The 27,469-nt window shown below is 33.8% G+C and overlaps 6 protein-coding genes across 6 annotated transcripts; 4 read left to right on the plus strand and 2 right to left on the minus strand.

The window, feature by feature from the left end:
* Nucleotides 1–57: 57 nt before the first annotated feature.
* LOC131010435 (uncharacterized) lies at nt 58–1,047 on the minus strand. The gene has a single exon (XM_057937956.1). It carries the CDS (start codon nt 1,045–1,047, stop codon nt 58–60), a length of 990 nt encoding a protein of 329 aa, XP_057793939.1.
* A 1,875-nt stretch (nt 1,048–2,922) lies between these two features.
* Nucleotides 2,923–4,333, plus strand: LOC130996939 (F-box protein At2g02240-like). The gene is made up of 3 exons (XM_057922228.1): nt 2,923–2,997; nt 3,112–3,197; nt 3,746–4,333. The coding sequence occupies exons 1-3, from the start codon at nt 2,995–2,997 to the stop codon at nt 4,152–4,154; spliced, it is 498 nt and encodes a 165-aa protein (XP_057778211.1). The 5' UTR covers nt 2,923–2,994; the 3' UTR covers nt 4,155–4,333.
* A 1,074-nt stretch (nt 4,334–5,407) lies between these two features.
* Nucleotides 5,408–6,164, plus strand: LOC131010442 (uncharacterized). The gene is made up of 2 exons (XM_057937969.1): nt 5,408–5,909; nt 6,082–6,164. Exons 1-2 carry the CDS (start codon nt 5,408–5,410, stop codon nt 6,162–6,164), a joined length of 585 nt encoding a protein of 194 aa, XP_057793952.1.
* Nucleotides 6,165–6,995: 831 nt separating this feature from the next.
* LOC130996813 (peptidyl-prolyl cis-trans isomerase FKBP16-3, chloroplastic-like) lies at nt 6,996–10,729 on the minus strand. Its single transcript, XM_057922096.1, has 7 exons — nt 10,607–10,729; nt 9,767–10,035; nt 8,964–9,047; nt 8,297–8,346; nt 7,942–7,990; nt 7,660–7,734; nt 6,996–7,286 (listed from the first exon to the last, which is right to left on the minus strand). The coding sequence occupies exons 1-7, from the start codon at nt 10,635–10,637 to the stop codon at nt 7,167–7,169; spliced, it is 678 nt and encodes a 225-aa protein (XP_057778079.1). The 5' UTR covers nt 10,638–10,729; the 3' UTR covers nt 6,996–7,166.
* A 10,825-nt stretch (nt 10,730–21,554) lies between these two features.
* Nucleotides 21,555–23,456, plus strand: LOC131010449 (uncharacterized). The gene is made up of 6 exons (XM_057937980.1): nt 21,555–21,656; nt 22,150–22,282; nt 22,410–22,495; nt 22,567–22,834; nt 22,894–23,063; nt 23,199–23,456. Exons 1-6 carry the CDS (start codon nt 21,572–21,574, stop codon nt 23,357–23,359), a joined length of 903 nt encoding a protein of 300 aa, XP_057793963.1. The 5' UTR covers nt 21,555–21,571; the 3' UTR covers nt 23,360–23,456.
* Nucleotides 23,457–24,911: 1,455 nt separating this feature from the next.
* LOC131010458 (uncharacterized) lies at nt 24,912–26,817 on the plus strand. The gene is made up of 6 exons (XM_057937992.1): nt 24,912–24,939; nt 25,223–25,355; nt 25,687–25,838; nt 25,936–26,212; nt 26,300–26,469; nt 26,684–26,817. Exons 1-6 carry the CDS (start codon nt 24,912–24,914, stop codon nt 26,815–26,817), a joined length of 894 nt encoding a protein of 297 aa, XP_057793975.1.
* The last annotated feature ends 652 nt before the right edge of the window (nt 26,818–27,469 follow it).

Genomic DNA, 27,469 nt, shown 5'->3' on the forward strand with positions numbered 1-27,469 from the left:
TATTTTTTTTTTATAAGAAAAGCTTTCATTTCAAAAATGGTACCAGGGGTACCGATCTTACAAAATCCGAGAGATTAAATCATTGGAGCTCCATGAAGAAAACTCCATTTCATTGTTCAAAATGCCAAAACATCTATTCCAACTCCAAAGTCTTGCTTTTAGCTCTAAAACCACATCCTTACCCTCCCAATCTTTGCCCTCGAACCTCTTACCGTTCCGTTTTTGCCACAACAACCAACAGCATCCGACCCAGATCGCCGTTAGCAGCTTCCCAATGGTTTTGTTCTTGCAAAAGTAGCAGAAGCTTCGCCAATGTTCCACCGGCGTTGATGGCCGAGCTGTCTGAATTCCAATCCAAAGCTGTATTTCATTCCACACCTCCTGTGTTCTTGAGCATAAAGTGAACACGTGATTTATCGATTCATTGTGGGAAAAGCAATGTTTACACACTACTTCCCCATCACCAAGGTTGATGTTCCGCTTTCTCAATTCATCGCATGTCGGGAGGCGCCTCCTCAAGATTCTCCATGCATTGACCATTGCTTTTTGCGGTGCTAACGTCTGCCACACGCCAATGTGGCAGACGTTAATTTGAGCTGCCAGCGCTTCAGTACTTTGAGCTGTGTTCTCACTTCTTCTAGTTTTGATAGCCTCATACGCCAATTTTGTGGTGAATTTGCCGTCTGTGGACGCGCTCCATGACCATCCGTCATCCGAATCTGCAATCAACACAAACGGAGAGATAAAAGAGGTTAAGAGATTAACGGCCTCCATCTCCGTCTCCCTAAGCGTCCGACGCCACTTGAGCTCCCACTTCCAGCTCCCCTCCTCCCATCTCCCGCACTCCTCGACTTTGACATCCCTCCTCAAACTAAGCCTAAAGAATCTAGGAAACTTGTGTTTTAAGAGTTCCGGTCCCGCCCAAGGATGGTCCCAGAAATTTGTCTCCCGCCCGTTTCCAAGCCTACGACTGCTGTTCTCCCTTAACCACGCATCCGTTCCCCTCCCTCCCTTCTCAATCACTTTCGCCCACCATCCGGATTTCATCCCGCTCCTTCCCTTAAGTGCAAATCGCCCGCCTTCCCACTCTATCTCCCCATACAAGGATCTTACCACCCTTGCCCAAAGTAAGTCTTTCTTTTCCCAATATCTCCAAATCCATTTAACAACCAAAGCCGAATTCACCCACTCAATATTTCGAAAACCCAGCCCCCCTCCCTCTTGCCCAAGCACAGCTCATTCCACTTCACCCAAGGGATGTGACCCCTGTTCCCAACCCCTCCCCACAAATTTCAAGAACAATATTAACTGATAAGAAAATCAGTCCTTTGAAGACTGATAAAAATATGAATGCTTAATGTTTCAACGAATATAATGTGTAGGCCTAACGATCATAGGAGGTTAATGCTAAAGATCTAAGTTCAAACGTCACCTTTCTTCTTTCTTCTTTTAATAGATGCCTAGGTAACTAAATATTTTTCAATGCAAAATGCAGTTCGATACAAATTATAACTAATTCATGTCATCTTAATTTCAGATTTGAAGAAACAAAAACTCAATTTCGACAAATTGAATTTCCGTAGAATCAACCCAAGTACCCAACCTTATAATCTTGGTGTGATAGTTTATCTCTTTTTAAAAAAAACGAGAGAAATTTGCGGTCGATGCGAATCGAATATATAAATCTTACTCTTATGCAATAATCTGTAAAATCGCGCAAGAGAGGGATTGAATAAGAACCACAATGTGCATATTAAAATTTAGAGATAATTTTGAATTGAACTTCTAAAAAGCTATGCGGATGGGATGACCTAAAAGATGAGGTTCATGATCTTAAAAATGCAAACTGACAATGATGAGGTTAAACTAATCAAAAGCAGCCCAATCCCCAAGCCCCAATATTAATTGCAAATGGCTAATATACTATCAAGATATACTCATATCATGAGGCGCCAAAGATAAATTAATTAATTACTTTATTAATGTACAAGTTTTAGGTTTGGTGTTTATATTATAATTTCAATATATTACAAAAAAAAAATCACAATAATCAATAAATAAATTAGTACAAATTAAACCAATACTAAGATAAATTAAAAATTACAATTCACATCAATGAACCCAAAACTTCTCCATAAAGAGCTAGTCTTTTTAGTTGTGTCAATTTTGTCATTTGAACAATGCGTTATCTTTGGTTGTAAATTTATCATGGAAAAATGAGGGATAAACAAAATTTCACCCTTTAAATCTTTCCTCTCTTTTTTTCCCTCATTTCCTACTTGACCCTTACTCATTCCTCATTTTCACTACAAAGGAGGGATAATATTATCCCTCCAAAAAGAGGTGATCTTGGGTACACCCGGGTGTACCGTACAACCTGGTTATACCTTCACTAAAATTTTGACCCATACCCTGATTTGAATCCATATCCTGACCTAACCCATATAAATAATACTATTATGGATACGGGTCAACCCGGTTGTACGGTACACCCAGGTGTACTCAAGATTTTGTGCTCCAAAAATGATGTGATAATATTATCCCTCCTTTATAGTGAAAATAAGGAATGAGTAATGGTCAACTAGGAAATGAGGGAAAAAAAAGAAAGGATATTTAAAGGGTGAAATTTTGTTTATCCCTAGGGCATTATCTCATGATAAATTTACAATCAAAGAGAACACATTCTTAAATATAAAAATACTCAATTGTATATCTTATATCTATTATAAAAAAATAAAAAATAAACGCCCCTGAGTGACTGAAAATTATTACTACTACAAAACAATACTTTGGTGTATATTTTAAAACTCAGACTGAAAACTGGCTTGTAAATGATTCCTCACGTACCGACTACCGATGATACCGGTGTCACTCGCTTAAATATACCTGTGAAAGCTAGCTGCCTATATCATATACCAACACAGATTTCAGGTTTAATTTATACAGTAAAACACCCACTAAATTAAGAGACCTTTTGAGATAGGAACAACAAAAATGGTAAATAACTGCGCTCTCTCTCTTTCTACACACACATTATAATTATGATTAAGCTAGGATGATTGTATTTGTATTGGTAATTAATTAATAAAATTATAAGTGATGTTTATGCAGAGCTTCTGGATAGCAGCAAGGGAGCTTTCAATAACATGGAGTGAGGATCCACAGTACTGGAATTGGATTCGTCTTGATTCTTGCAGGTTAATTAATTTCCTCCTATACCCTACATTCAATTCAAGCACTATTCATCTTGATTGCTAGCTCCTTTTATTTCTCCACGTATTGTTAATTCCCACAAAACCATACAAATATACCTTGATCCAGGACCAATTAATTTCGGAAAAGATCAAAGACCGTGTTTGTGGTCTGCCCCCTTCTAATTAGGGTTTCGATTTGCATAAATATCAATGACAGATTGACAGTACTAGGGTTTAATTGTGGCCTCATTTGATTGGGTTGCATGAGTCTCATCACTAATTGGGCTTAATTAACATGACAAACCAGATCAGATTTTTAACTAGGGAATTTTCTTTAGTTCTCGCTTAAATCATACATATGAGTTCCTTCAATCATTATGTTTGGCCCTATGGAAACTTCACAAATTGACATACATGTAATTTTTCAATATTATTTGCATCAATAATGTCATGATGCCCAAATCCTAGTTTCTCTTTTCAAAATGGAATATTTTTCCCAAGAAAAAAAAAAAAAAAGTAAAACTAAGAGTGAATGCTTGCATTGCATACAGTTCGGAGGTGGCTGAGCTAGTAAGAAGCTGCTGGGTGGAAATAATCGGAAAAATAGACGTAAGAAGTCTGCGGGTGAAGACAAGTTACAGCGCATATCTAGTGTTCAAGCTGCAAGAAGGGTGCAAGGAGATGCAGAAGGCGACTGCATCGGTGAGGTTGGTGAAAGAGATAAGAGAGGGCAGCGGCGACGAGGGCTACGGCGTCTTCATCGACACGACAGCGTGCGATGCAGAAGAAAGGGGTCGATTTCCTCATTGCCGCAGCGACGGATGGATGGAGATCAAGCTGGGGGAATTCTTCAACAATCTGGGAGATGATGGCCAGCTGGAGATGCGCTTGATCGAGAAGAATAATCCCAACTGGAAAACTGGTCTTCTTGTTAGGGGCATTGATATTCGACCTAACTAATTCATCTCTCATAATGCATGCATGTGTTTTTCACGTCTGCAATAAATTACATATATTCTTGCAACAAATTAATTATGCAAAATTTCAATGCTTAAAGCTCATGAGTTTTTCATGTTTGTTGTTTGTAACCTCTCATTGAAAAATAACTCATTAATCGCAGGCACCTAGGTTTATGTTTAATTTCTGAAGCAAATTCATCCAGCCTAATTTTTTTCACGCTTCCTGGATATGTATGAGATTTAAATATTCATCCTTCATCGAAATTCAAGATTGATTAAGACTTCTAAATCAAATTATTTGGGTTGCCGTTAATTTCGTCGTTGAACATTACGCAATCGAGTATTCAACATTAAACAACCAAGTAATTGAATAAAAAGTTGACATAATAGAGTTAGATCGCTTTCTAATAGTTCGAATTGTGTGATTCCGAACATCTAACATAAAAATGATAGCATATAGTAGGATATCCAAATAATGGATTTGAAACTAAATTATTGAATTCATCAATATATTTAAATTTAAAGGTTCAATTCGTGCAAGAATTTAAGAGTTCGAAAATGCTAGAGATTGACGATCAATTCAGATCGGTTGAAGCAATTTATTGTGGTGACTATCTCTTTTTTATTTGTATAACCGAATAATGTCATTTACACAATTTGAGTCAACTGAATGCGGGTTTGGATCAAGATGCGAATTATGATCTAAATACGAGTCAACCCGAACGTACCCAAGACCACCTCGACTAATTAATGGAAATAATACGTCGTATTGGTTGTAGAGAATGGAACATTAAAGATGAGTTTAATTTACCAAAACTGCTTAAAGATTAAGGTTTAATTTGCAGCTAACTCCCTCCATCCCAATTCAAATAGGCCACAAGCCTTGAGCACGAATGTTAAAAAACGAATAAATAATAAAATAGGAGAGAGAAAGTAATTTTTATTGATGATATATTTGTTCAAAAAGTATGAAAAATATATAAGGTAAAAATAATTATATATGAAGTACAATGAGATTTTGAGTAAATAATGAGTTATATGGAATATTTGTTATAATTATATTATATTCACGAAATAGTTCAAAATCAAAAAACGAAATCGAACTTAGAATAACACTCATTTGAAATTTAATTGAAATAAAAACAATTAATCCAACTTAATAATGTAAAATAAAATAAACGACAGAAATGAATTGGGACATGTCCTGAAAAATAAAATCAACCCAACACAAAACAAAACAAAACAAAATCCCCAATGGGTCTCTCAGCTTCAAAGCGAGTCCAAAACACCCTCCAAAAATCAGCCGACTTCAACTCCGCCTGCGCCACCGTCTTCGCCGACTGCCTCTCCCTGAGCCAACACGCCTTCGCCGGAGTCAGAGCCTACCAGCTATCCGACGCCGCCGAGCGCCTCCACGCCGCCCTATCCGACTCCGTCCCCCTCATCTCCAAGTGGCTCCCCACCCCGCCCGACCGGGCCCAAGTGGACCGGGCTCTCAAGACCGTCCTCTCCCGCCGCCCGGTTCAGGAGGAGGAGATCACGCTGGACGAGGCGGAGTTTAAAGACTTCGCGGTGGAGGTGTTCGCCGACGCCATCGTTTCGAAAGCTGTGGCGGAGGTTTTGAAGAGGCTGCCGCTGGGTGTGGCCGGAATTGCGGGTTTCGGAGTGGTGGTGAGGCCCGGGAACGACGTCGTTGTGGCGGCGATTGGGGCGTACGCGCTTGGGCTCGTGACCTTGATTTATCTCGGCTTGGATGGTTAATTCGTTGAGATAAATATCACCTGTAATTTTATTTTATTTTGAAAAGATAAATATCTCTGTAACTGAAATAACTGATTGAGATTACGATATAGTACTAGTGAATTTCCCATTTGTCAATAAATAATGTTGTGTTATTCTCAATACCTTTTCTTTCTGTATTGATGAAGGTGTCGGTTTTAGGGATGGCAATGGGCCGGATCTGGACCGGATCTTGCTTGGTTCAGATCCAGATCCGAATTTTTTGATTTAGGCCCAGATCCGGTCCAGATCCAATGGATCAAAAAAAAATGAGATCCAGGTCCAGATATATAAGATCCACAGGATCTCGGGTCCAGACCCGGATCCATACTTTTTGTCTTCTAAATTAAATTTATAAATCTTAAATTAATCCCAAATAAAATTATAATTATTGTCTAGATTTTCAACAATTATTCAAAATAAATGAATTAACCATATCTATAAAAATATTATCGAAGTTTAATAACAATAAGAATATAATAATCAAGTACTAAATAACAGTAGAACAATGTGTCCTCTATTTTACATAGAAAAAAGAAAATTAATGTTATCAATAATAATAATAATAATAATAATAATAATAATAATAATAATAATAATAATAATGAAAACTAAAATATTATTTTTAATTGCATTATATATTATTTATGAAAAGAGATATATAGATTAGTCATAGATATTAGATTAGAGTTAGATAAAAATAAATAACATTATATATATTTTTATATATAAATGGATCCATGGACCGGATCTGGACCGGATCTGGGTCTCAGATTTTTTGCTCCAGATCCAGATCCGGAAATTATAGGAATAACCCAGATCCGGTCCAGATCCATTGGGTCCATTTTTCCTAAGGTCCAGATCCTAAAAAATGAATATGGATCTGCGGATCTGGACCGGGTCCAGGATCCATTGCCATCTCTAGTCGGTTTAAAGTTGAAATGAAGACTTTTTCTTCAAAGCGAAATGTAATTCAGCACAGCTAAAACCGAAATGCTAGTTCAACTTCAGCTTTCAACTGAACCAACCACTCACCCCTAAATATAATATATAGTCACGTGCGTGTTTGAATTTCTACAAGTAATAGATTTAAAGTTGCACGTGTGTAGTAGCATCTTTACAAGGTGGTAGCAATCAATCAATGATTTTACAGAAGAGGTATCCAGTTTAACATGGCAACAGAACGAGAATCCAAAAGAATAAATCAATGGAAGTAGAGAATGTTGATTGGGATTTACTCCTCCTCATCATCCAGCCCTGGAATGAACAGCAGACTAACATCGAAAATCACCGGGCTGTTGGCAGCGACACGTGGCCTCCCCGGAGCTGAAGCCAGTCCTTTGGGGAATGCTAGCTGATCAAAACACACAATGCACTTGCTGCTTTCAGCACAAACTTACACAACTTGTTCAAACATGGTTAGGAGAAAGTCCATGATGAAATGAGGTTCTACTTCTGGATCTCTTTTCAGTGTTACTTTCATTTAGGCTGGGACAGCAGAAGCCGAACAACTCAGAATTGTACCCATTTATTATGTATGAAGGGAGTGGAGATAATTACTCTGCTGGCTAGAAATGAGGCAGATCCTTTAGCATTATGGTGATGAGGGGATTCCTTAATTAGTTGCTTTCTTTTTGGCAAGATATCTTGATCTGGTTAGTTTCATCGAAAAGAAAGAGCACAAAGCTCATAATACTGAAGCAGAGATACTATTTATAGGTTCTTACTGGTCCAGGGATGTAGAGTCGCCGTTTGCCTCCAACTTTCATGCTGAGGATCCCCTCATCTAACCCCTTGATCACCTATACATGATGTTTCACTTCAAATATCAGATAAAGAAAGCAAACGGGATGTACATGAATAACAGAGAGTTTGAGCCTATCTCTCGTGCAAATTTTGCTTACGCTTTAGGTTCCTGTTCACTTTTCTAGAACAAGAATACTCGGTTTCCTTATCAGATTCTCTCTGAGAGTAAATTGAACGAATAGCTAACATTCTTAGTGTCTCACCTGACCAGAGCCGACCCGGAAAATGTAAACCTGACCTTTCTCCAGAGAACTAAGAATATCAAAAGAGAGAAAGAAAATGTATTAGGAAAATGCTTTACAGATGTTTTTCATGCTTCACCATTACACATGTGAAGCAGATTTATAAGGTCAGCTATGGAATATTGCATGATCAATAAATGTTGACCCCTTAGTGGACTCTGGCTAACGATTTACTACAAATCCCTCCAAACCCCAGTTAGATATTTTTTTTTATAATCATTTCCATTAGTTCTTAAAAAAGACCTATCGTGGATCTTTCAAGAATTTTAGCTTCGGAAGACAAGCAATATGCAATATCTGCCGGCATATTCATTACCTGTCAAATATTTGGCCAGAAGGAACCATGGCAACATAATTTGCAGCTACCTGTTGAGATTTGACGTAGCATGTTAGGGAGAGAGAACGCTGCATTTACTGAGGAAAAGAAAATACAACAAAAATGGAGAAATGTGAGGAATTCTAACTTCTTACAATATCAAAGTCAGAGTTACTGCTAACCTTTCTCCTTTTGTCATTAACCAATCTATTCTCTGTTAATGTTTGGGTCCTGGGCATTCGGTATTGTTAACACTAACCAAAGCGTAACTATATAATTCAAGACTAATAGAGATCATTTGTCAGAATGACTTTTTTTTGAAATTTTTTACTAGAAAAACCATAAATTAATAGTGTAATTGTTGAATAACTGACAATTTTTGGTCATGCATCGGATAATTCAGAAGGCAGTTTTTGGACGTACTTTTCAAGTTGCAGCTCGGTGATCTCTATATATATTTATTTAAAAGTAAATAACTTCATTGAAGGATATAAGAATTTTATCACCAAAATATAGCAAAATCATATGGCAACATTAAAACTAGGAATAAAAAGTTAAACATAAGTTTGTTACAGACAAGGTAACACTGCCTTCATTCCTTTACCAACAATGTTTCTTAATTCCACTTACCTAGCATGTACGATAAGCAAGATTTTTCAGTGTATACCTGGAATCCAATAGGAGGACTAGGTCCTCCACCAACTTTTATATCCTTGTATTGCAAGCCCGACTCGGTAGTTACCATAGGGACCTTCAAGAATATAAAGGTTCTACAGTCAGGCAACATCGGATCCAGAATGCTTAGCATCAGTTTCAGTGTATCTTCTATAGATAGGATTATGTGAATTTCTTTCAATTGACTCATCAGCATGAAAATTTTACATGTCTTCATAGACTTAGAAACCTCAGAGCTCACTCCTAATGCAATCATAGGAACATAGAAGCAGATGGAATGCTGTCAATCTAAAGGAAGATGATTAAAGCTTTAAGTCATTTTCTAGTTGATAATGTGCTAAGGGTTAAATTCATGAGAACACCAGTATGGGAAATAAGTACCCAAATCCCATGCCTCGGTTCCATAATTAGCTAGTAGTCGCAAGATAAATTTGTAATCCAAGTCTAGATCAATATCACAATAACAGGTGCCAACTGTACCCATCAGTAACGAAAATGGCTTATGGACCAGACCACTCAGTACCACAACCATGAAAATATCCAGATTTTCCATATCCTATTTATCATTTACAAGTTTCTAGTCATTTTTACAACAGAGTAACCCTGACATTTTACGTAGAGCCTCCAATGTACTATCCCTCAAATGCAGAATATACACAACAAAAGAATAAAAAATTAATAATATTTCATCTTAATTAGGAACTAAGGAGATGGCATGGTTGATGCAAATTATTGTTAGAGACCTGAGCATTAGGTAAAAATAAAAGTTTAGGGAGCTATGTAGTCTCACCATACATTTTCAAGCTCTTTCTCACAGGCACCATCACATAGCTTTGGTTTGTCCTCCGGAGGCAATCCAGCTGCTTCGGCCAAAGTAGTGCCGCTCAGGAGTCCTAGAAGCCCGACTCCGACATTGATCATGTTTCTGCGGTTCATGACAGCACACTCATCTCGACGGTCACTGATGTTTGACACTTGTAAACTAGGTTCTGATGCTAAGGCACCAGCACTGATTTTGTGTGCTCTTTGATGATTGGAGGCATTACTCTTTCCAAATATACAACCTAATCCCAAGAAAATTGCTCAGATTTTAGGATGCAGATATAACATCTAGAGCAAAAAAAGCCATTCACCATATAAAGATGTCATTATTAGGCAAATGATTCCAGTATCTCACCATGAAATGTGAATTATATTCCAAAACAGTAGTATATTTAAACTGGTAAAGTACACAAACTTAATGATATTGGAACATTAGTTAATTAACCTAAGGAACGTGAAAATCCATATGAAGCTATCACAAGGAGATTTCCTCAATCACATTTACCCTTGACATAAAATATTTTTCAAATTATGCAATAAATTCTTCAGCAAATTGCTCATATAAAAATGATTTTTGTACAACTTTTCTACATTCCCCCCAAACCCATAGAATCAATTATTTATGCATAGTATTTCTAAACCCATTATCATTCCCTTAGTAACTCAGGTCAATTAAGCTTCAAAAAGAAAAGAAAAATAAAATAAAATAAAATTGACGCTTGTATTTTAAAAGCGCCAAAACAATCAAGACAGAGCAGAAGCAGAAAATGAAGATAATTAAGAATTAGAGAAACCAAAAGGGAATCAAGGTACCGAGTGGAAGTAACAAAGATGGTGATGCCATTTGGTTTTCCTTGTGCAAATGGTGGTGAATAGTCTGTTATCAGTTGTTTGCATCTTTATGTGGATGACGTATAACGAACATTAGGATTTCTCAGAGATGGTGTTGCATTAATTTACTATAATACCCTCGGTATTCTGTTTAAACTTTAACTGCTGTTTGTGGGCCTCGTCATTTTGCAATCTGTGATTATGCGGCCCATTTTCCATAAATTAAAAATCAATAAGTTCATTTTTTTAAGAAAAAGTCAATAAGTTTATTGAAGATGATTTATTCGTGAAGAATGAGCAACACAACATAAAACAATGTGTAGCAGTTAGCACTGTAGCTCTAATGTTTTTTGAAAGTTCATTGTACATATAAGCCAAAATATGCTATGGAGTAGATATTACCGCAACAAAATGCTTTAATATGACATATTCTTTGATACATAGTGACATTCATAAATCTAATTAAATAAAGTTATGATATATTATAGTGGACTAACTATTATACAGTGCCACAAAAATAAAGACATATCACTAAGTTTAGTGAAATTTTGAAAGTGTAATTATTCTTGTGATATGTAAAAATGTAATTATTTTTATAATATGTGAAAATGTAGCTGTTTTTTATGATAATATATTTTATAATTAGTTATTTAAAATATAATATTTTGTGTATGTAGGTGTGAAATTGTGTGTGTGTGTGTGAGAGAGAGAGAGAGAGAGAGAATTTTGTGATAGTTTTATATGACCAAATTTGTTATATAAATAGATGTCACAAAATTTACTTTTATTTTTATGTGTAAATAAAATATATAAATATTTGTGAGAGTCTAGTTAAACTTTTTTTTTAGGAAAAAAGCATTAAATTATATTAAATCACAGTGAGCTATTTCTGAAAATCAGACCGGAAAGTCCGACGTCCAGATCATAACACTATCCGATCAAGCGGCGAATTTTGTCAAATAATGAGCGACTTTATTGGTCTCTTTACGAACATGACAAAACTTCCTTCATGCCGCTTCAAATGGCCTAAAAAAATTGGGCATGGAGATAAAGATGTAAAATGTTGGTGGGACCACCCAAAAAGTAGTGCTAAATGCCTAATTTTATTTTTAAATTTGGGTGGGATTATTTGAAGTGGGACAACCAAAAAAAAAAATTGGATTATTTGAAGTGGGACGGATGAAGTATGTTCCTTGCAGATCGAATTTAATACTAAAGATTTGATTGAATTTTCCGATACTAAAAGTTTAATTGGCTGTCAAAATTTCACGCAGACTAAGTAATTTGTAGATATTTGGAATAACTTTTCAATACTCTCACTAATTAAAATATGTGTCCAAGTTCATAAATTCCGAGAAACACACTGTAGTTAGATTGAACAAGTCCATTCAAGATCTAAAAAAAAGTCCATTCATACTAAAATGAATTTGGGATCAGTGTGACACACGAAACCATTTCTTCTTACTTTTCTCCTTGATTTGTTGAATATTCTCATTTTGATTTCAACTTATTAAAGCTTATTTTCAATTGATAATAAACATATAATTCCCTGTTCACATCATTGCTCTCGTTACTCGTGGAATTGCAAGCCTCCATTACTGATTTTTTCTTTTCCTCGGTAAAAACCAAGAAATGTTGACTATTTACTTTAAAAAACATATACTCCATATTTTTCCTTTATAGACTTCATTAGTATTACTTATGTCACTGATTCTCATTCATTTTAAGAAATTATAGACAAACATGAATCATTTTTTTATTCTTCTAACTCAATATCATTTCCTGTATATTGAACAAAACTAATTGGCTTGGAAGACAGGCTAGAATACCAAATTCAATTTAACACCAACAAAATGCTTAATTTTTTTATCTCATGGGAAAAATTAAATAACAGCACGTGAAATTATTTTGATTTAGACAAACACAAATGAGATAATCGAAACGAACAAGCAGATCTAGTTCAAGAACCAGGTAATGAGGAGAATTAAACTAGTGTTTATAATTATTACTCCTAATTTTACGACTTTTACGAGAAATTAAGAGAAACTAAAACCCTTGGGTCAAGTCAAAATTTCTAACACTAGACTTCGCGACTTTTTCACATCCCATTTTACGAAATTACCCTTTTCAAACTCAAAGACCAAACAAGTCGTCCATCTCAGCCTCGAGGTCATATTTGGACTTTCCAATACACACTACAAATTTGATGATGTGAGACACATTGACATATTCAATTTCTATATAAACCAGCACATCATAAATGGCCTTGGTCAACACGAAAACAAAGAAAATTTGTACTTGAATAGTTTGATTCAACACTATAAATTCAGACAATCCAACCATGCTTCTCCATTCTCAACTCACAACACAAAACATATACTTCTCTATATATCTACTTCTGTTCAAATATAATCGACCTGCTTCTTCATAAGTCTGTTAAGATGAATTCCCACAAAATGAGCATTCTCTCAATCATGTTTGTAGTTTTTGTTATTATGTGTATGAGCAAAGTACAAGTAGATGCAGCAAGAATACTGTCGGAAGATTCATCGCAAACAAACCAACTCAACATTCCAAAATTGTACGAGAATGCAAAGGACACGATGTCGTTTTGGTTTCAACAGCTAGCATCGGGACCTAGCCCCAGAGGACCAGGCCACTAAGTGGCTTATACCCATTCATACAGATTGAGAATTAGCATAGTATTTCATTTAGCTATCCTTTATTTACTTTCTATTCAATTCTTTCATTCTTTTATGTTTACGACTTGTTCGGACATTGAATAAAAGTTTTCGAGTCATTTTCCTGTTAGATAGATAAAAGGCGCGCGCGACGTTATTTCTTATATATATTAGGTTAATTATGAACAAATCTAATTATATATAAAAGAGAAATAATAGTATTAACATGATATACTATGTTAAAAAAAGTAATGATATTCATGATACAGTATTATTCCAACAATACTAATTAAATAGTTCATATATAATGCTTAATAAAACATGTTGCAGCAAATTAGTGCAACCATGGCAGCAGAATATTGCCGGAATATATATATCTTACACTGCCTACTAAAGTTAATTAGCCACCATTTGTGACGGCATACTAGCTAGCAACAAACTGCTGCACAATATTTCACTACAAAAACTCATGGATTAATATTGTATCAAAATACACAAACTTTAATCACTTTTTCATTTTGCATACGAATTTTAAAAATTACATTTTAAATTATGAACTTTATAATCGTTCAAGAAAACCTAAAAAAAGTATTGAAATAACAGATCTTTATAGACAATAGTGTGAAAATTATTATAACATGTCTAATCTAAAATGATACTGCATTAAAATTTTATAGAAAACAAGCACAATGTAAAAATATTACTTAAAAAAATTAACTTCCAAAATTAGGATATCAACTCTAATATCTATCCCATTAAATCTAGCAAACAATTAATAACATATATAGTAAAAGAAGTTGACGACTAATTTACTATCATTCATTTTGTCGCAAAATAAATTTCCATAAAGAAAGAGGTCATTTGATCATCACAGGCTAGCCAATCTTTCTTGGAGGTCTTCTTATCATTGAGCTTTGTTTCTCAAGCAAAAGACTAAAGAGGTCAGCTTTTTAATTAGCAGCATCAAAATTCTTTACATCCACACAGTTAAAAAAGATGGAGACTTAACGCCCACATATCCCTTCGGATACATTCTAATTTCCCCAACTCTACAAAGAAAAATGTATGTCTTCTGCTGCAATGGTTGCGCTCTAATTTACTGCAACATGTTTTACTTAAATAGCATTATATTTCGATAATATATGAACTATCTTACAATTGTTTAAATTATGAATAGCAACATGTTTTACTTAAATAGCATTATATTTCGATAAAATAATAATCCTATTTTTATAGTTTAACTTATTATTATTATTATTATTATTATTATTATTATTATTATTATTATTATTATTATTCAAGAGCTATATAGATTTAATAGTAAATCTATATATGAATGGAATCACTAAATAAATTGTATGTTTGCGGTTGTCACAATAATTATCTGCTAATTCAGCTGATTAAAAGTTGCGTATCATATTTCTTCATTGAAGGTTTCGAAGGCGGCGGCTATGAGATTAGAAGTTTGATGCTTCATATGTTTTGAAGCAGGTGGCTATAAGAATAATAAAAAATATTTATCTAGTTACAACTATAGTATTTATTAAGAACTTAATTAAAGGATTAAAGGATAAAATTATACATTTATTATTATCATTATTATTGTTTTAAATTAGGGGCTATAATTAGCAAATTGGAGGTTATGAATCTTATGATGTTTTGGGCTCCTCGAACTATAAATTTACATAAAATTCAGCTCAAACGCACACAAGGCCCAATAACTAAACTTTTCAAAGTTCATCCGTTGAACTTGGCCCAAGTATCAAATTAAAATCTCTACTCTCTAGGGTACATTTGCTTTTTACCCTCCTCCAAAGGGTTATTCTATTTATAACCCCCATTTTACTCTTTATAACTCCTTATTTAAATTATTAATTAAAAATAATTAGAAGTTTACTAATTTGCCCTATACTTCCTTCATAGAATTCCCAGAGAAGCAACCCCTCCCGTCGAATCACTTTGCTCACCAGAATAATCTCCATTCTTTATTTAATCACTTTACTCACCAGAATTAAAATTCATTTGCATCAAGAAATAATTCAACAGAGAAGAAGTGAGGAAATAATCTCAGGTTTTGTATTATATTCTGGTGAGTAAATATACACTTTTTTTGAAGTTGACTATACATACAAAATCTACATTCTTTGTTAATATCTGAGTAATCTATGAGCCGTTGGAAAGGGATACTACTGTGTGTATTGTAGATCTATTTGCAAATGAATGTGATTACATAAATGGCTAAATAAGAATTTGTTTACTTTTTACGCCCTCAACTAAAAGAAGGCTTAAATTTGCTCTGCATTCCTTGTCTTCTCCTGTAATCGACTGCAATTGGAATCCAACATTAAATTAAATAGACAATTTTGGACTGGTCTTGAGGTGTGCCGATCCCAACTGCAAGCCCCAATATAATCACAGACAAGAAGGATATAAGGTCATGAGTTTTTTGGGGATGAAGACGATGATCAATACGTATAGCCTCCTTGATGTTTAAATTTTCAAGATTATACTGATAAATTTATAATTTAATTTAGAGGCTATAAAAATGAGGGTAAAATAGTAAATTTTAATTAATTTTTACTATTATTTTAAATAAGAGGCTGTAGAGAGTAAAATGGGGGTTATGAATAGAATCACCCTCCTCCAAATAGTGGGATAGAAGCTGCAAAACTCGAGTCTATATTCAAACAATTTATATAGAAATATTGTGTTTTGAGCCATGAAGATAATTAAGAAAGTCGGCCTTTGTCACAAATAATGGGGAGTCACATGTTAAAATCCACTGATTAAAAGTAGATAGTGAATATTTTGCCTCAATCAAAAAAGCAAACATAAATTACTATGGATTAAATAGCAAATACACCCCTAACATTTATCGGAAAAAGTAAATAAGTTCTTAACGTTATATTTTGTGCAACTAAATCCCTAACGTTCATAAATTGAGGCAAGTAAATCCCTCAGTTTAACTTCTGTTAAACTACCGTTAGTGAATTGAATTTTTATCATTTTCTGAGAATTTTTATCATTTTCTGGTGAGCTATATTAATTTACGCAAGGACGAGACAAGATATTCTTCTAACTCATAATAAAGAGAACTAGACAAGATACGCAAGCAACATAGAACTTGCATGCCTAGCTAATGCTTAATATTTTATTCTACCAGGGCAACCATTTAAAAAAGGGTAAATATCATAAAAACCCCTAAACTATATCCACTTTATCAAAAATACCCTGAAACTTTTGAAATGTTCTCTAAACTCTCAAACTATCAGATTTTTATCAAATATATCCTGTATCTATTTTTCGGTTACCAGAAACGTGATGTGGCTCGCCGAATGTCACAATGTAATTTATAATCTATTTTTTTTAAAATGACATGGAAAAAACAACTTCGTTTCGTACCATATTCTATCATGTTTATCTATAATTCTAGGTTATTACAGTGAATTTCAAACACGATAGGAGTGAAATTTAAATTTCATAGTGGATTTTTTTAAATAATATGGTACGAAACGATGTTGTTTTTGCCATTGCATTTTAAAAAAATAGAATATAAATTACATTGTGGCATTCGGCGAGCCACATCACGTTTTTGGTGGCTGAAAAATAAATGCGGGATATATTTGATAAAAACCTGATAGTTTGAGGGTTTAGAAAACATTTTGAAAGTTTCAGGGTATTTTTGATAAAACGGATATACTTTAGGGGTTTTCATGATATTTACCCTTTAAAAAATGATGTTAAAAGCATCCATTCAAAAACATAAGACAACGAAGTTATCATATATACTCATTAAAATATAGCTAAAATATGACAAAGAAGTTAGCATCCATTATTACATGACTTATTTCTTGTGGACAATTTTTTTTATCGTGACCCGTGCTCTTGCAAATACTGCAACGTTGAATCTGACACTTCCTAGAGAGAGTATTACCTGATGATTTGGGTTCATTGGGTGCTCGCACTCTCTTCTTCCTAGGTCTACCCGATAGCTTTTCACCAGGGGGAGGCTCAATTGATGCATGACCTTCTGTGTTGAAGAATTTAATCCCAGGAACAGGTAAGATTGGAAATTCATAAGCCTTTTAGTATGAAGATTTGTGATACCAGATGGAAATCATCGATATAGGATCGATTTTGGAATAATACATAGCAGCAATTGCATGACAACATGGAATACCAGTGAGTTCCCATACCTTACAAGTGCATATATTTCTATCTAGCAATATTGTATGCTTATCTTCTCCATCCCCAATCTCATATCCGGATGCACCATTCCACAACACCTTACACCCAATGGCAGCTTCTTTGGCATCTTGATACATTTTCATAGCAGTAGGAGACCATTCATCAATCCATGAATCTCACAATATTTTTTCTACATTTAATCCTAGTCATTGCCATCACTCTTATATCTTCAAGCATACTTACTATTGGCTTGTGTCTTGCATCTAATATACTTGAATTGAAACTTCACTAATATTTTTGTCAACCATAAAAAAAGAATCATGTTACTTTGATAAGCTCTGCACCAAGTATGCACAGGGTACTTCAACAAATCTTCAGCAACTTTTTTGTGCACCTCACCCAACTTTGCAATATTGACTTTGAAATCCTCCTCGAACGTGCTCCATGCACAATCCAGAATCTTTTCTTAAGCTCTTATCCACTCCATTTCTTGCTCCAATTGGCATAAATATGCCTTGCACACCATCTATGTTCTGCCTTAGGTAGTGTCATATTGACAACATCAATCAAACCCTACAAAAATAAAGTAAAAAATTGTATCATGACAACAAGTATGAAGTTTAAAAAAAAAAAAAAAAAAAAACTAACATATAAAGAAGTTTGCTAACCTTTTGCATATCAGATATAATTGTGAAGCGAGACCCATCATCAAGCTCCAATTCTTGCCTTAGCCAACATAAAAACCAGTTCCAATTGACTTTGTTTTCTTTGCTAACAACAGCCCAGGCGATAGGTGCTATTTGATCATTTGCATCTTTACCAACTGCTGTAAGTAACATTCCATGAACAACTTCTTTCAAGAAACATCCATCTAAACTAATGATAGGTCTTATTTTCTTTATTTTATAATTATTTTTTATAAAAATGAAAATTATTATTATATTATGAAGTATAATTTATATTTATCACTAAAAATTGAAATTTAAAAATAATATATCCTAATTTTGAATTAATGAACCCAAATAATCTATTATTAATTCAAATAAATATAAAAAAATAATTATAAATCCTTATTGGGATGAGTGAACCCTTGTTAATTATTTTTATATAATATTAAAGTATAATAAATTAAAATTAAATAACAAATAATTAATAATTATAAAAAATTAAGAGTGGTACACAGTGATACATACTATATTAATTTGGGATAGATGATCCCATTTGCGGAGGGAGTACTATTTTCATATTTTTATCTACATGGCTACAGTTTCTTATGACTATATATGTTTAGCTAGTATATGATGGTGCATCTACCTTTATATTTTCAACTTCATTCATATTTAATAGTTACAAAAAAACTCATTTCACAAACTATTTATTAATTGCCATTTTATATTCATATTCTAACTACTTATTAAAATCATACCCTCTAAATTACAGTTTAAGTAGCATTTGCACCTACACAATGCACAAGAAATATTTATATATTTCTTTATGTATATAAAATTGATATCAATTCAATTATCATAATTGTAAAGATAATAAAAATATTAATTTTAACTGAAATATATTTGACATGAACATAGAATAAAAATCACAATGATAAAAATTAATATTATGAAAAAGTAAAAAAGAAAATAAAATAAGTTAAAATAAAAAAGTCAAAATAAATTAAAAAAATAGATTTATTCAAAAAAGATGAGAGAAGAGACAAAATTAATCGATTTTCACAAATTTAGAAAAAAATAAAACAAAAAAAAATGACAAGGAAAAGAAAATAAAAAGAACAAAATATATTTCCTTTGTCTCAATATTTTGATGGTATATTTTTTTTAGGTACAAATATTTAAGAGAGTAAAATTAAGTGAAAAGGTGCGTGATTCATATGTTTAGTGTAATTTTTGATTGATGTTTAGTGCCGCCGTGCTGCTCTCAAAATCGCGAGTGCCTCTTCTGGCGGCGCCGCCGCCATCCCTTTGGCCCCAACTTTCTTATGCCTCTCTTTCTAGCAGAACACAAAACCCTAAAATTTTCCCTCCTCAAAAATTGTCACCTCTAAAGATCGAAATCACCAATCATTTGATTAATAAGATTTTGGTGAAGGAAGGGAGTAGATATTAGTGGATGGAGATGGACTGATGGAGTAATTACTAATTACAAAGAAATTAAAGAAATTCATGTATTTAGCGATCAAATTTAAAAATCTTATGCAAATTAAAAAACAATCCAAAATATGTGTTTTTGGTAAGGCAAATCCCCAAAATAATACTATTTCAAATATCTAACGAAAGAAATAAATCTCAAAATATTTTTTGTTAAGTTTCGAGAATTTCAATGCTCTTTTGTTGGGATATATTTCAGAATAATACTTGATTTCTCAAGATATCGGTACAAACTCACGCACCATTTATTAAAAAAAATATAATAATAATAACACAATTTATTATTCTATACTAATATAAAAAATGTATTGAGAACAAAATATAGATTGTCTATTATATCTCTATTACATATTCCCTTCAAAAAAAAATATATCTCTATTACATATTTAAATTTAAGGATAATTATATAAATTATATATTTAAAAGAATATATATATATATAGGAATGGGATCATATAGATCCCAATGCTTATAATAGATCCCTAGATCCAAATCTTGACCACACATTTATGACATGTGGCGCATCAAGATGGTGACACGTGGCAAGGATTCCAAGGCAAAATCTGTAGGGGTAAAATTGGAATGTAATTTTCGGATTTAATAATTAAAAAAAATATATATATTTTTTTAGATTTTCTCAAAATAGATATATTTTAGATACATATAGTTTCACACAAAGATGCATAAAGTTTTCACATGAAATGCATAACTTTGAACAGAAAAATGCATTTAATTTTTCCAGTTTTGGTATTTTCACCACCCCACCCCATACCACCCCCCAATCCAGCCCACACCACCCCCCAACCCTCCCCATTACCACCCCCCAAAAATAGGCATGTTTCACATGCATATAAAATCAAACAAAAATGCATAAAGTTTTCACATAAAATGCATTAAATTATACAAAAAATGCATTTTATTTTAATAAATCTGGTAGTTTCGCCACCCCACCCCTGCCCCTGCCCCCTGCCCCCCACCCCACCCACCCCCCCACCCCCCACCCCCCCCCCAATTTTTTTTTTTTTTTTCAAAAACTGATTTTCTAATTGCTGGCCCACCCCCACCCCCACCCCCACCCCCCACCCCCCCAAAAAAAATTTTTATTTTTTTATTTTTTTAAAAACTGAATTTCAAAAAAAAAAAAAATTTGGCGGGGGTGGGGGGGTGGGGGGGGGATCAGTGGTCAGAAAATCAGTTTTTGAGAAAAAAAAAAAAAATTGGTGGGGGGTGGGTGGGTGGGTGGGTGGGTGGGGGGGTGGGTTGGGGGGGGTGGGGGTAGGGGTGGGTCAGTGGTCAGAAAATCAGTTTTTAAAAAAATAATAATTTTTTTTTTTTGGGGGGGGGTGGGTGGGGGGGTAGGGGGTGGGGTTCTGGGGTGTGGGGGGTGGGGTTGGGGTGGGGTGAAATCTTATGCATATTTATATGAAACTTTATGCATTTTTATATGAAAGTTCATGCATTCTCGTATGAAACTTTATGCATTTAAAATATACCTATTTTGAGAAAATATAATTTTTTTTTTTTTTTTGAATTTCGAAAATTACATTCCAATTTTACCCCTCTCCAGATTTTGCCTTGAAATGCCTTGCCACGTGTCACCATCTTGATGCGCCACATGTCATAAATGTGTGGTCTAGATTTGGATCTACGGATCTATTATAAGCATAGGGATCCACCGGAACCCAACCCTATATATATATATATATTAATTCATTAGATATTAAATTACTATAAAAATATATTAATAAATTATTTTACCTTATCTAAAATCTAGTTGATGTCCCCTCAAAAATATAAAAAATAAAATAAAATCTAGTTGATGTATATCTAGAACTCTTTGAAATAAATAAATAGGCTAAATAGCCAACTTTAATTTTTTTTGTTACACTTCCCCAAACTTCTTCAACTTCCAACAAATGTATTCGACAATACTGAAAATTTTCAGAAATTTGTCAACAGATCCTTCAACAACAATGGCACTGTTTCCGGCCGACGATCAAGGTTTTTAACTCAACTAAAATAGTCACGCACATATGCAGGATCTTGTTCTTCTCAAGCAGAATTTAATTTAATTTTATCTGATATTATCTGTTCACTGCATTCATTCGGGGGCGGATTTAGGATTTGTCATTAGGGGCTAAATTTGTTGAAGTATGGTGTTAGTCACTTAACTAATTTCATTACTTTAGCACAAAAAATAACACAAATTTATCAAGCTAATACTATGGAGTATATTTTTTCTCTTGTTCTTATATATATATTTAAAGAAAAAAAAACTCAAAAGTTGGGAGGGGGTCGCCACTGACTGCATTTATTCTGCAAAATCTTGGGTATTTTGTTTACGTGTATCTATTATGTCGTTATAATATATGAGTTGGATAGGTAAAGTTGAGTTAGAGTTTGTGTGGAAGTGCTTAGAAATATTCGAACAGAAACCTTCCAACTTGTTTTAACTTGATGCTGTTTTCTGTTACTTGTTTTAATTTATCAACAGTTAAATACACACTTAAAACAAGAGACATTTCGCCGGTGCACTTGCTCACGGAAATTGAGTCTTTTTCGAGGCTATGGAAGCATAAGATTGAGCCATTAGAATCATCGGAATTTGAGTCCGGAGACTACAAATGGTATATATGATGTACACATGAAATATTTTATGCTACTTGGAACTCTAAAATGTGATGATGGAATTTGGCAGGAAAGTGAGAATGAATCTTGACGACAGTGGCCACATTTCTGTATCCTTGGAACAAGCTCTCTACCTACAGGCTGGGAGATGAATGCCATCTTCAGCTTCTTTCTCTACAATCACATCTCAGATAACTATCTTTGTTTTCGAGGTAATCCTTAATATTCAAAATCTTGTTTTCATAACATATATATAAATGTTTGTTGGTTGAAACTTGTTCAGGAAAAGCACGGCGCTTTCATGCTATAAATCCTGAATGCGGATTTTCCAAGTTGATCACTAAGGAAAGTATGACCAATGGATACCTTTTTAAGGACAAGTGTGTGTTTGGTGCTGAAGTTTTTGTGATGAAAAAGCATGCACCACTCGTTCAGACTGTGTGTGTGCATCATGTGTCAAATCCATATAAGCACGAATGGAAGATTTCACAATTCTCCAAACTCCAAGGAATTTGGAAGTCTGAAGAGTTCTCTACTGGAGGATACAAATGGTAACTTTTCTAACGCCTTCTTTTTCTACTGAGCCACTTTAATTTGTTTTTCTTTGTAGGAATATTCAGATGTATCCCAAGGGAACTGCTAGTGCATGCGACCGTTACGTCTCCATGTATTTGCACTGTGTTGATTCAAAGAGTTTTGGTTGTGGTAAAAAACTGAATGCAAGCTGCCTCTTTACGTTCAAAAACATGCACAATGCTATAAATGACCACTCTATCAAAGGTACAACGCTCTGCACCTTATATGATATCTGGGTTAAAAAGGAATTATTTGACCTTTTATGTCTACTACAAGTAATTACGTTTTACCAATTTGCTAATTACAAACTAAAGATTGCATTCATTTTGGGTGTTGCAGTAAACCACTGGTTCACATGTTCTAGTCCAGGTTGGGGATTTTCTGAATTTAAAGCAATTGATGAAATGCGGGACAACAGCAAAGGCTTCGTTGTTGATGACTGCTGCACTCTGCAAATACAACTCTCCGTGGTAGCCCTCCAAGAAGAAGCACTTCGATAATTAATATTGGAGTAATATTATGACCAAATGGCCACTTCATTTGTTTACCCAAAATTTCCTTTTGAAATATTAATATTCAAGTTTCTTTGGAAGCTTAGTTTTCGGAGATAGGGTGAAGTCCTGAACTTGGGGTTTTGCGTTTACTCATTTTCACTAGTTTCAAAATATATAAACACTAGGTATATATTTGTGGTGAAGTTGAATATCCAAGTTTCTTTATCTCTGTCATCTCTTTTCCTCCCCCTCCCCGAAATCTCAATCAGAATATTACTCCCTTCGCCCTAATTGATTACATGTTAATAGTTTTCTTTTCGTTTTTGCACCTATATATATTTTATTATTTGATAAAGAATATGATCATGTTGACATGCATAATCTTAATTAAGATTCAAGAACATCAAAACACTATTGATAATAGATAATTTATATGTTTTACTTAATCTTATATGTTTGTATGGTTTTGAAACCTTATGGATATATTCCAAAATTATTCGGATTCATATTTGAATGAAGATTTGACAACTAGTAAAATTTTGGTGTTTATTAGTAGTTTGTATCAATTTTTAATTGGCTTTAGTGAATATGTATTTCGGCCTTCCATGATTAAAGAAGATGTGATCAGATTCCAATTTCATTCGTCTTTTCCATTTCCTATCAAACCATCCTAGACGCGATTTTCAAAACACACACACACAAAAAAAAGACTAGTTATTCCTCCAAGAACAGAAAATTACATAATCCCAAAAGATTATAAAAAAGGGCCCTGTATATATTGTTCTCCTACAAATAACTGTATAAACACCAACTCAATTCCTCAAGGGAAAGTAACTATACACAAAATGAAGAAAAAAAAAATTGGACCTAAGGATTTTTATTAATTTAGATATAGTAATATATCGATTAATTAATAATTTTTAAATTTATAGAATATTTTTTAATTTCAAAAATTATAACTTTAAATAAAGGTATAATGTGTAAAAACAAAAGAGATAATATTTAAATTAAATAAATATGTGTATGTTAGTATGTATCAATTCATAGTGACTAATATTATTGGAGATCGTAATGATGATCAAACTGAAGAGGATTTAATTATATATTCATATTTAAAAGTTACCATAGTATTTAATAATGATGATATTTTAGCAATTATTATTTTATAATATTAACAGGGCCTATATATTTATAAGTGGATTATCTAAAAAAATATTATTTTAAAATTGATGATTTTAAGAATTGACCTAAATTAGAATTAAAGAGATTTATTAGTTTATAGATTTTATTACTAGTTTATTTGAATATTATTTTTAAAGAGATTTTATTATAATTATAGAAAATTATACGCATAATTAATTTTATATATTAGTAATAAATAAAGGAGCCTCATCGGTGTATTTCAACAGGCCAACTTTAACCTTTTTGTTTTCCGACTCTTACACTTCCCCGAACTTCTTCAACTTCCAACAAATGTGTTCCACGACATAGAAATTTTTTCAGGATTAGACTTGAGAGGAGGAACGAAAGAAATTTGTCAACAGATCCTTCAACAACAATGGCAATGCTTCCAGCCGATGATCAAGGTTTTTAACTCAACTAAATTAGTCACGCACGTACACAGAGTCTTTGTTCTTCTTAAACAGAATTTAATTTAATTTTTATTGATTCATTGCATTTATTCTGCAAAATCTTCTGTATTTTGTTTACGTGTATCTATTATGTCTTAATTTATTATGAGTTCGATGGGTATATATACTTGAGTTGGAGTATGTGTCGAAGTGCTTAATTAGAAATATTCGAATAGAAACCTTCCAACTTGTTTTAACTTAATGCTGTCTTCTGTTACTTGTATTGATTTATCAACAGATCAATACACTCTTGAAACAAGAGACATTTCGCCGGTGCACTTGCTCACGAAAATTGAGTCTTTTTCGAGGCTATGGAAGCATGAGATTCAGCCATTAGAATCATCGGAATTTGAGTCCGGAGACTATAAATGGTAAGTTAATTAGTACTACTTCTTCTTCTTCTTCTTCTCCCTCTCTCTCTCTATAGATATATATGTATACTTTTTTCAATCAATTGACTTCAGCTTTGACTCCCATATAATGTAACGACCAGGGCGACTTACTTATTTTCATGTCTAAACATAATGTTGTTGGAATTTAGAATTTCATAACCTGTATATACACTTAAGTTTCAGCTCTTAACAAAATCTTGCTGGCCGAGTTAGCGGTGAGATGTACAAAGTTTCCTATAAAATAGTACTATATTATGCTGCGTTTGGAAGATGATCATTCTAAAATGAGATGATTGAATTAATTTGGCAGGAAAGTGACAATGAATCTTGATGACAGTGGCGACATTTCTGTATCCTTGTGTATGGTAGGAACAAGCTCTCTACCTACAAGCTGGGAGGTTAATGCCATTTTCAACTTCTTTCTCTACAATCACATCTCAGATAACTATCTTTGTTTTCGAGGTATATATTGTTCCTAGCTCGTTAATATTCAAAATCTAGTTTTTATAACATATATAGCTAGGCAATTATATATGTTTGTTGGCTGAAACTTGTTTAGGAAAAGCACGGCGCTTTCATGCTATAAATCCTGAATGCGGATTTTCCAAGTTGATCACTAAGAAAAGTTTGACAGATGTCTCTAATGGATTCCTTTTCAAGGACAAGTGTGTGTTTGGTGCTGAAGTTTTTGTGATAAAAAAGCAGCCACCACTCGTTCAGACTGTGTGTGTGCATCATGTGTCAAATCCATATAAGCACGAATGGAAGATTTCAAAATTCTCCAAACTCGAAGGAATTTGGAAGTCTGAGGAGTTCTCTACTGGAGGATACAAATGGTACCTTTTTTGTCTCAACGTGGCGCCTCCTTTTTCTACTGTACGCCTAAGTCTGATGCAGCAGATTATTGTTTGTATGCAACATAGGAATATTGAGATGTATCCTAATGGAAATGGAAGAGCATGCGGCCGTTATGTCTCCATCTTTTTGTACTGTGTTGATTCAGAGAGTTTTGGTTGTGGTAAAAAAGTGAATGCAAGCTGCCACTTTACATTCAAAAACATGCTCAATGCTATAAAAGACCACTCTATGGAAGGTACACATTTCCGCTGTTACATTGTGTAATTTGGCTATACGTTGAAAGACTACACCTTATATGATTTCTGGGTTCTGACCCTAATACAAGTAATTATTTGACCTTTTATGTCTACTACAAGGGATTAAGTTTTACCAATTTGCTAATTACAAACTAAAGATTGCATTCATTTTGGGTGTTGCAGTAAACCACTGGTTCACATGTTCTAGTTCAGGGTGGGGATATGTTGAATTTAAAGCAATTGATGAAATGCGGGACAGCAGCAAAGGCTTCGTTGTTGATGACTGCTGCACTCTGCAAATACAACTCTCTGTGGTAGCTCTCCAAGATGAAGCACTTATCAAATGATCACTTTGTTTATCAAAATTTGTTTTTGCGACGAAAACGGAATATGAATATCTAAACTTTTGGATGATTAGTTTTCGGAGATAAGGTCTAGTCTTTAACACGTGGTTTTGCGTTTACTGATATATGGTCTTGTTTGCTACCACATTTGATCAGATTTTCACAACTACTTTGAATATATATAAATTCTAGGTATATATTTGTGGTGAGTTGATCAATACCGCTCATCTCCCCTTGGCCGGAATCTCTATTGTCTCTTTCTTCTCTTCTCATCTCCCTGAAATCTCAATCTGAACACTACCTATATATTACTCCCCCCGTCCTACTCTAATAGGCTCACTTTTTTTTAGCACAGATATTAAAAAAATTTATTTTTTAGTAGTAAAGTGGTTTACGCCTTTCGATATCCTCCACCATTTTCTGGATATCACGCAAGAGTTTTAAGATTTCCTCTTGTTTAAGTGATATTTGGCTCATCTCCATCGGTAGATCATATAGCTTGTTGCCATAATATTCTACCGTTCTTTGAATCTCCCGCAAGTTGACGTTGTCGGAAGAGTTTGGTTCAATTTTTTGATAAGTTGGATATTGTCCTTCTGCTCCATTAGTCGTGTGACTGATGGGCGTCATTTCTTGCTCATTCAATCGCCGTTAT

The sequence above is a fragment of the Salvia miltiorrhiza genome, chromosome 1 (assembly GCF_028751815.1).
Source record: "Salvia miltiorrhiza cultivar Shanhuang (shh) chromosome 1, IMPLAD_Smil_shh, whole genome shotgun sequence".
Taxonomy (NCBI): domain Eukaryota; kingdom Viridiplantae; phylum Streptophyta; class Magnoliopsida; order Lamiales; family Lamiaceae; genus Salvia; species Salvia miltiorrhiza.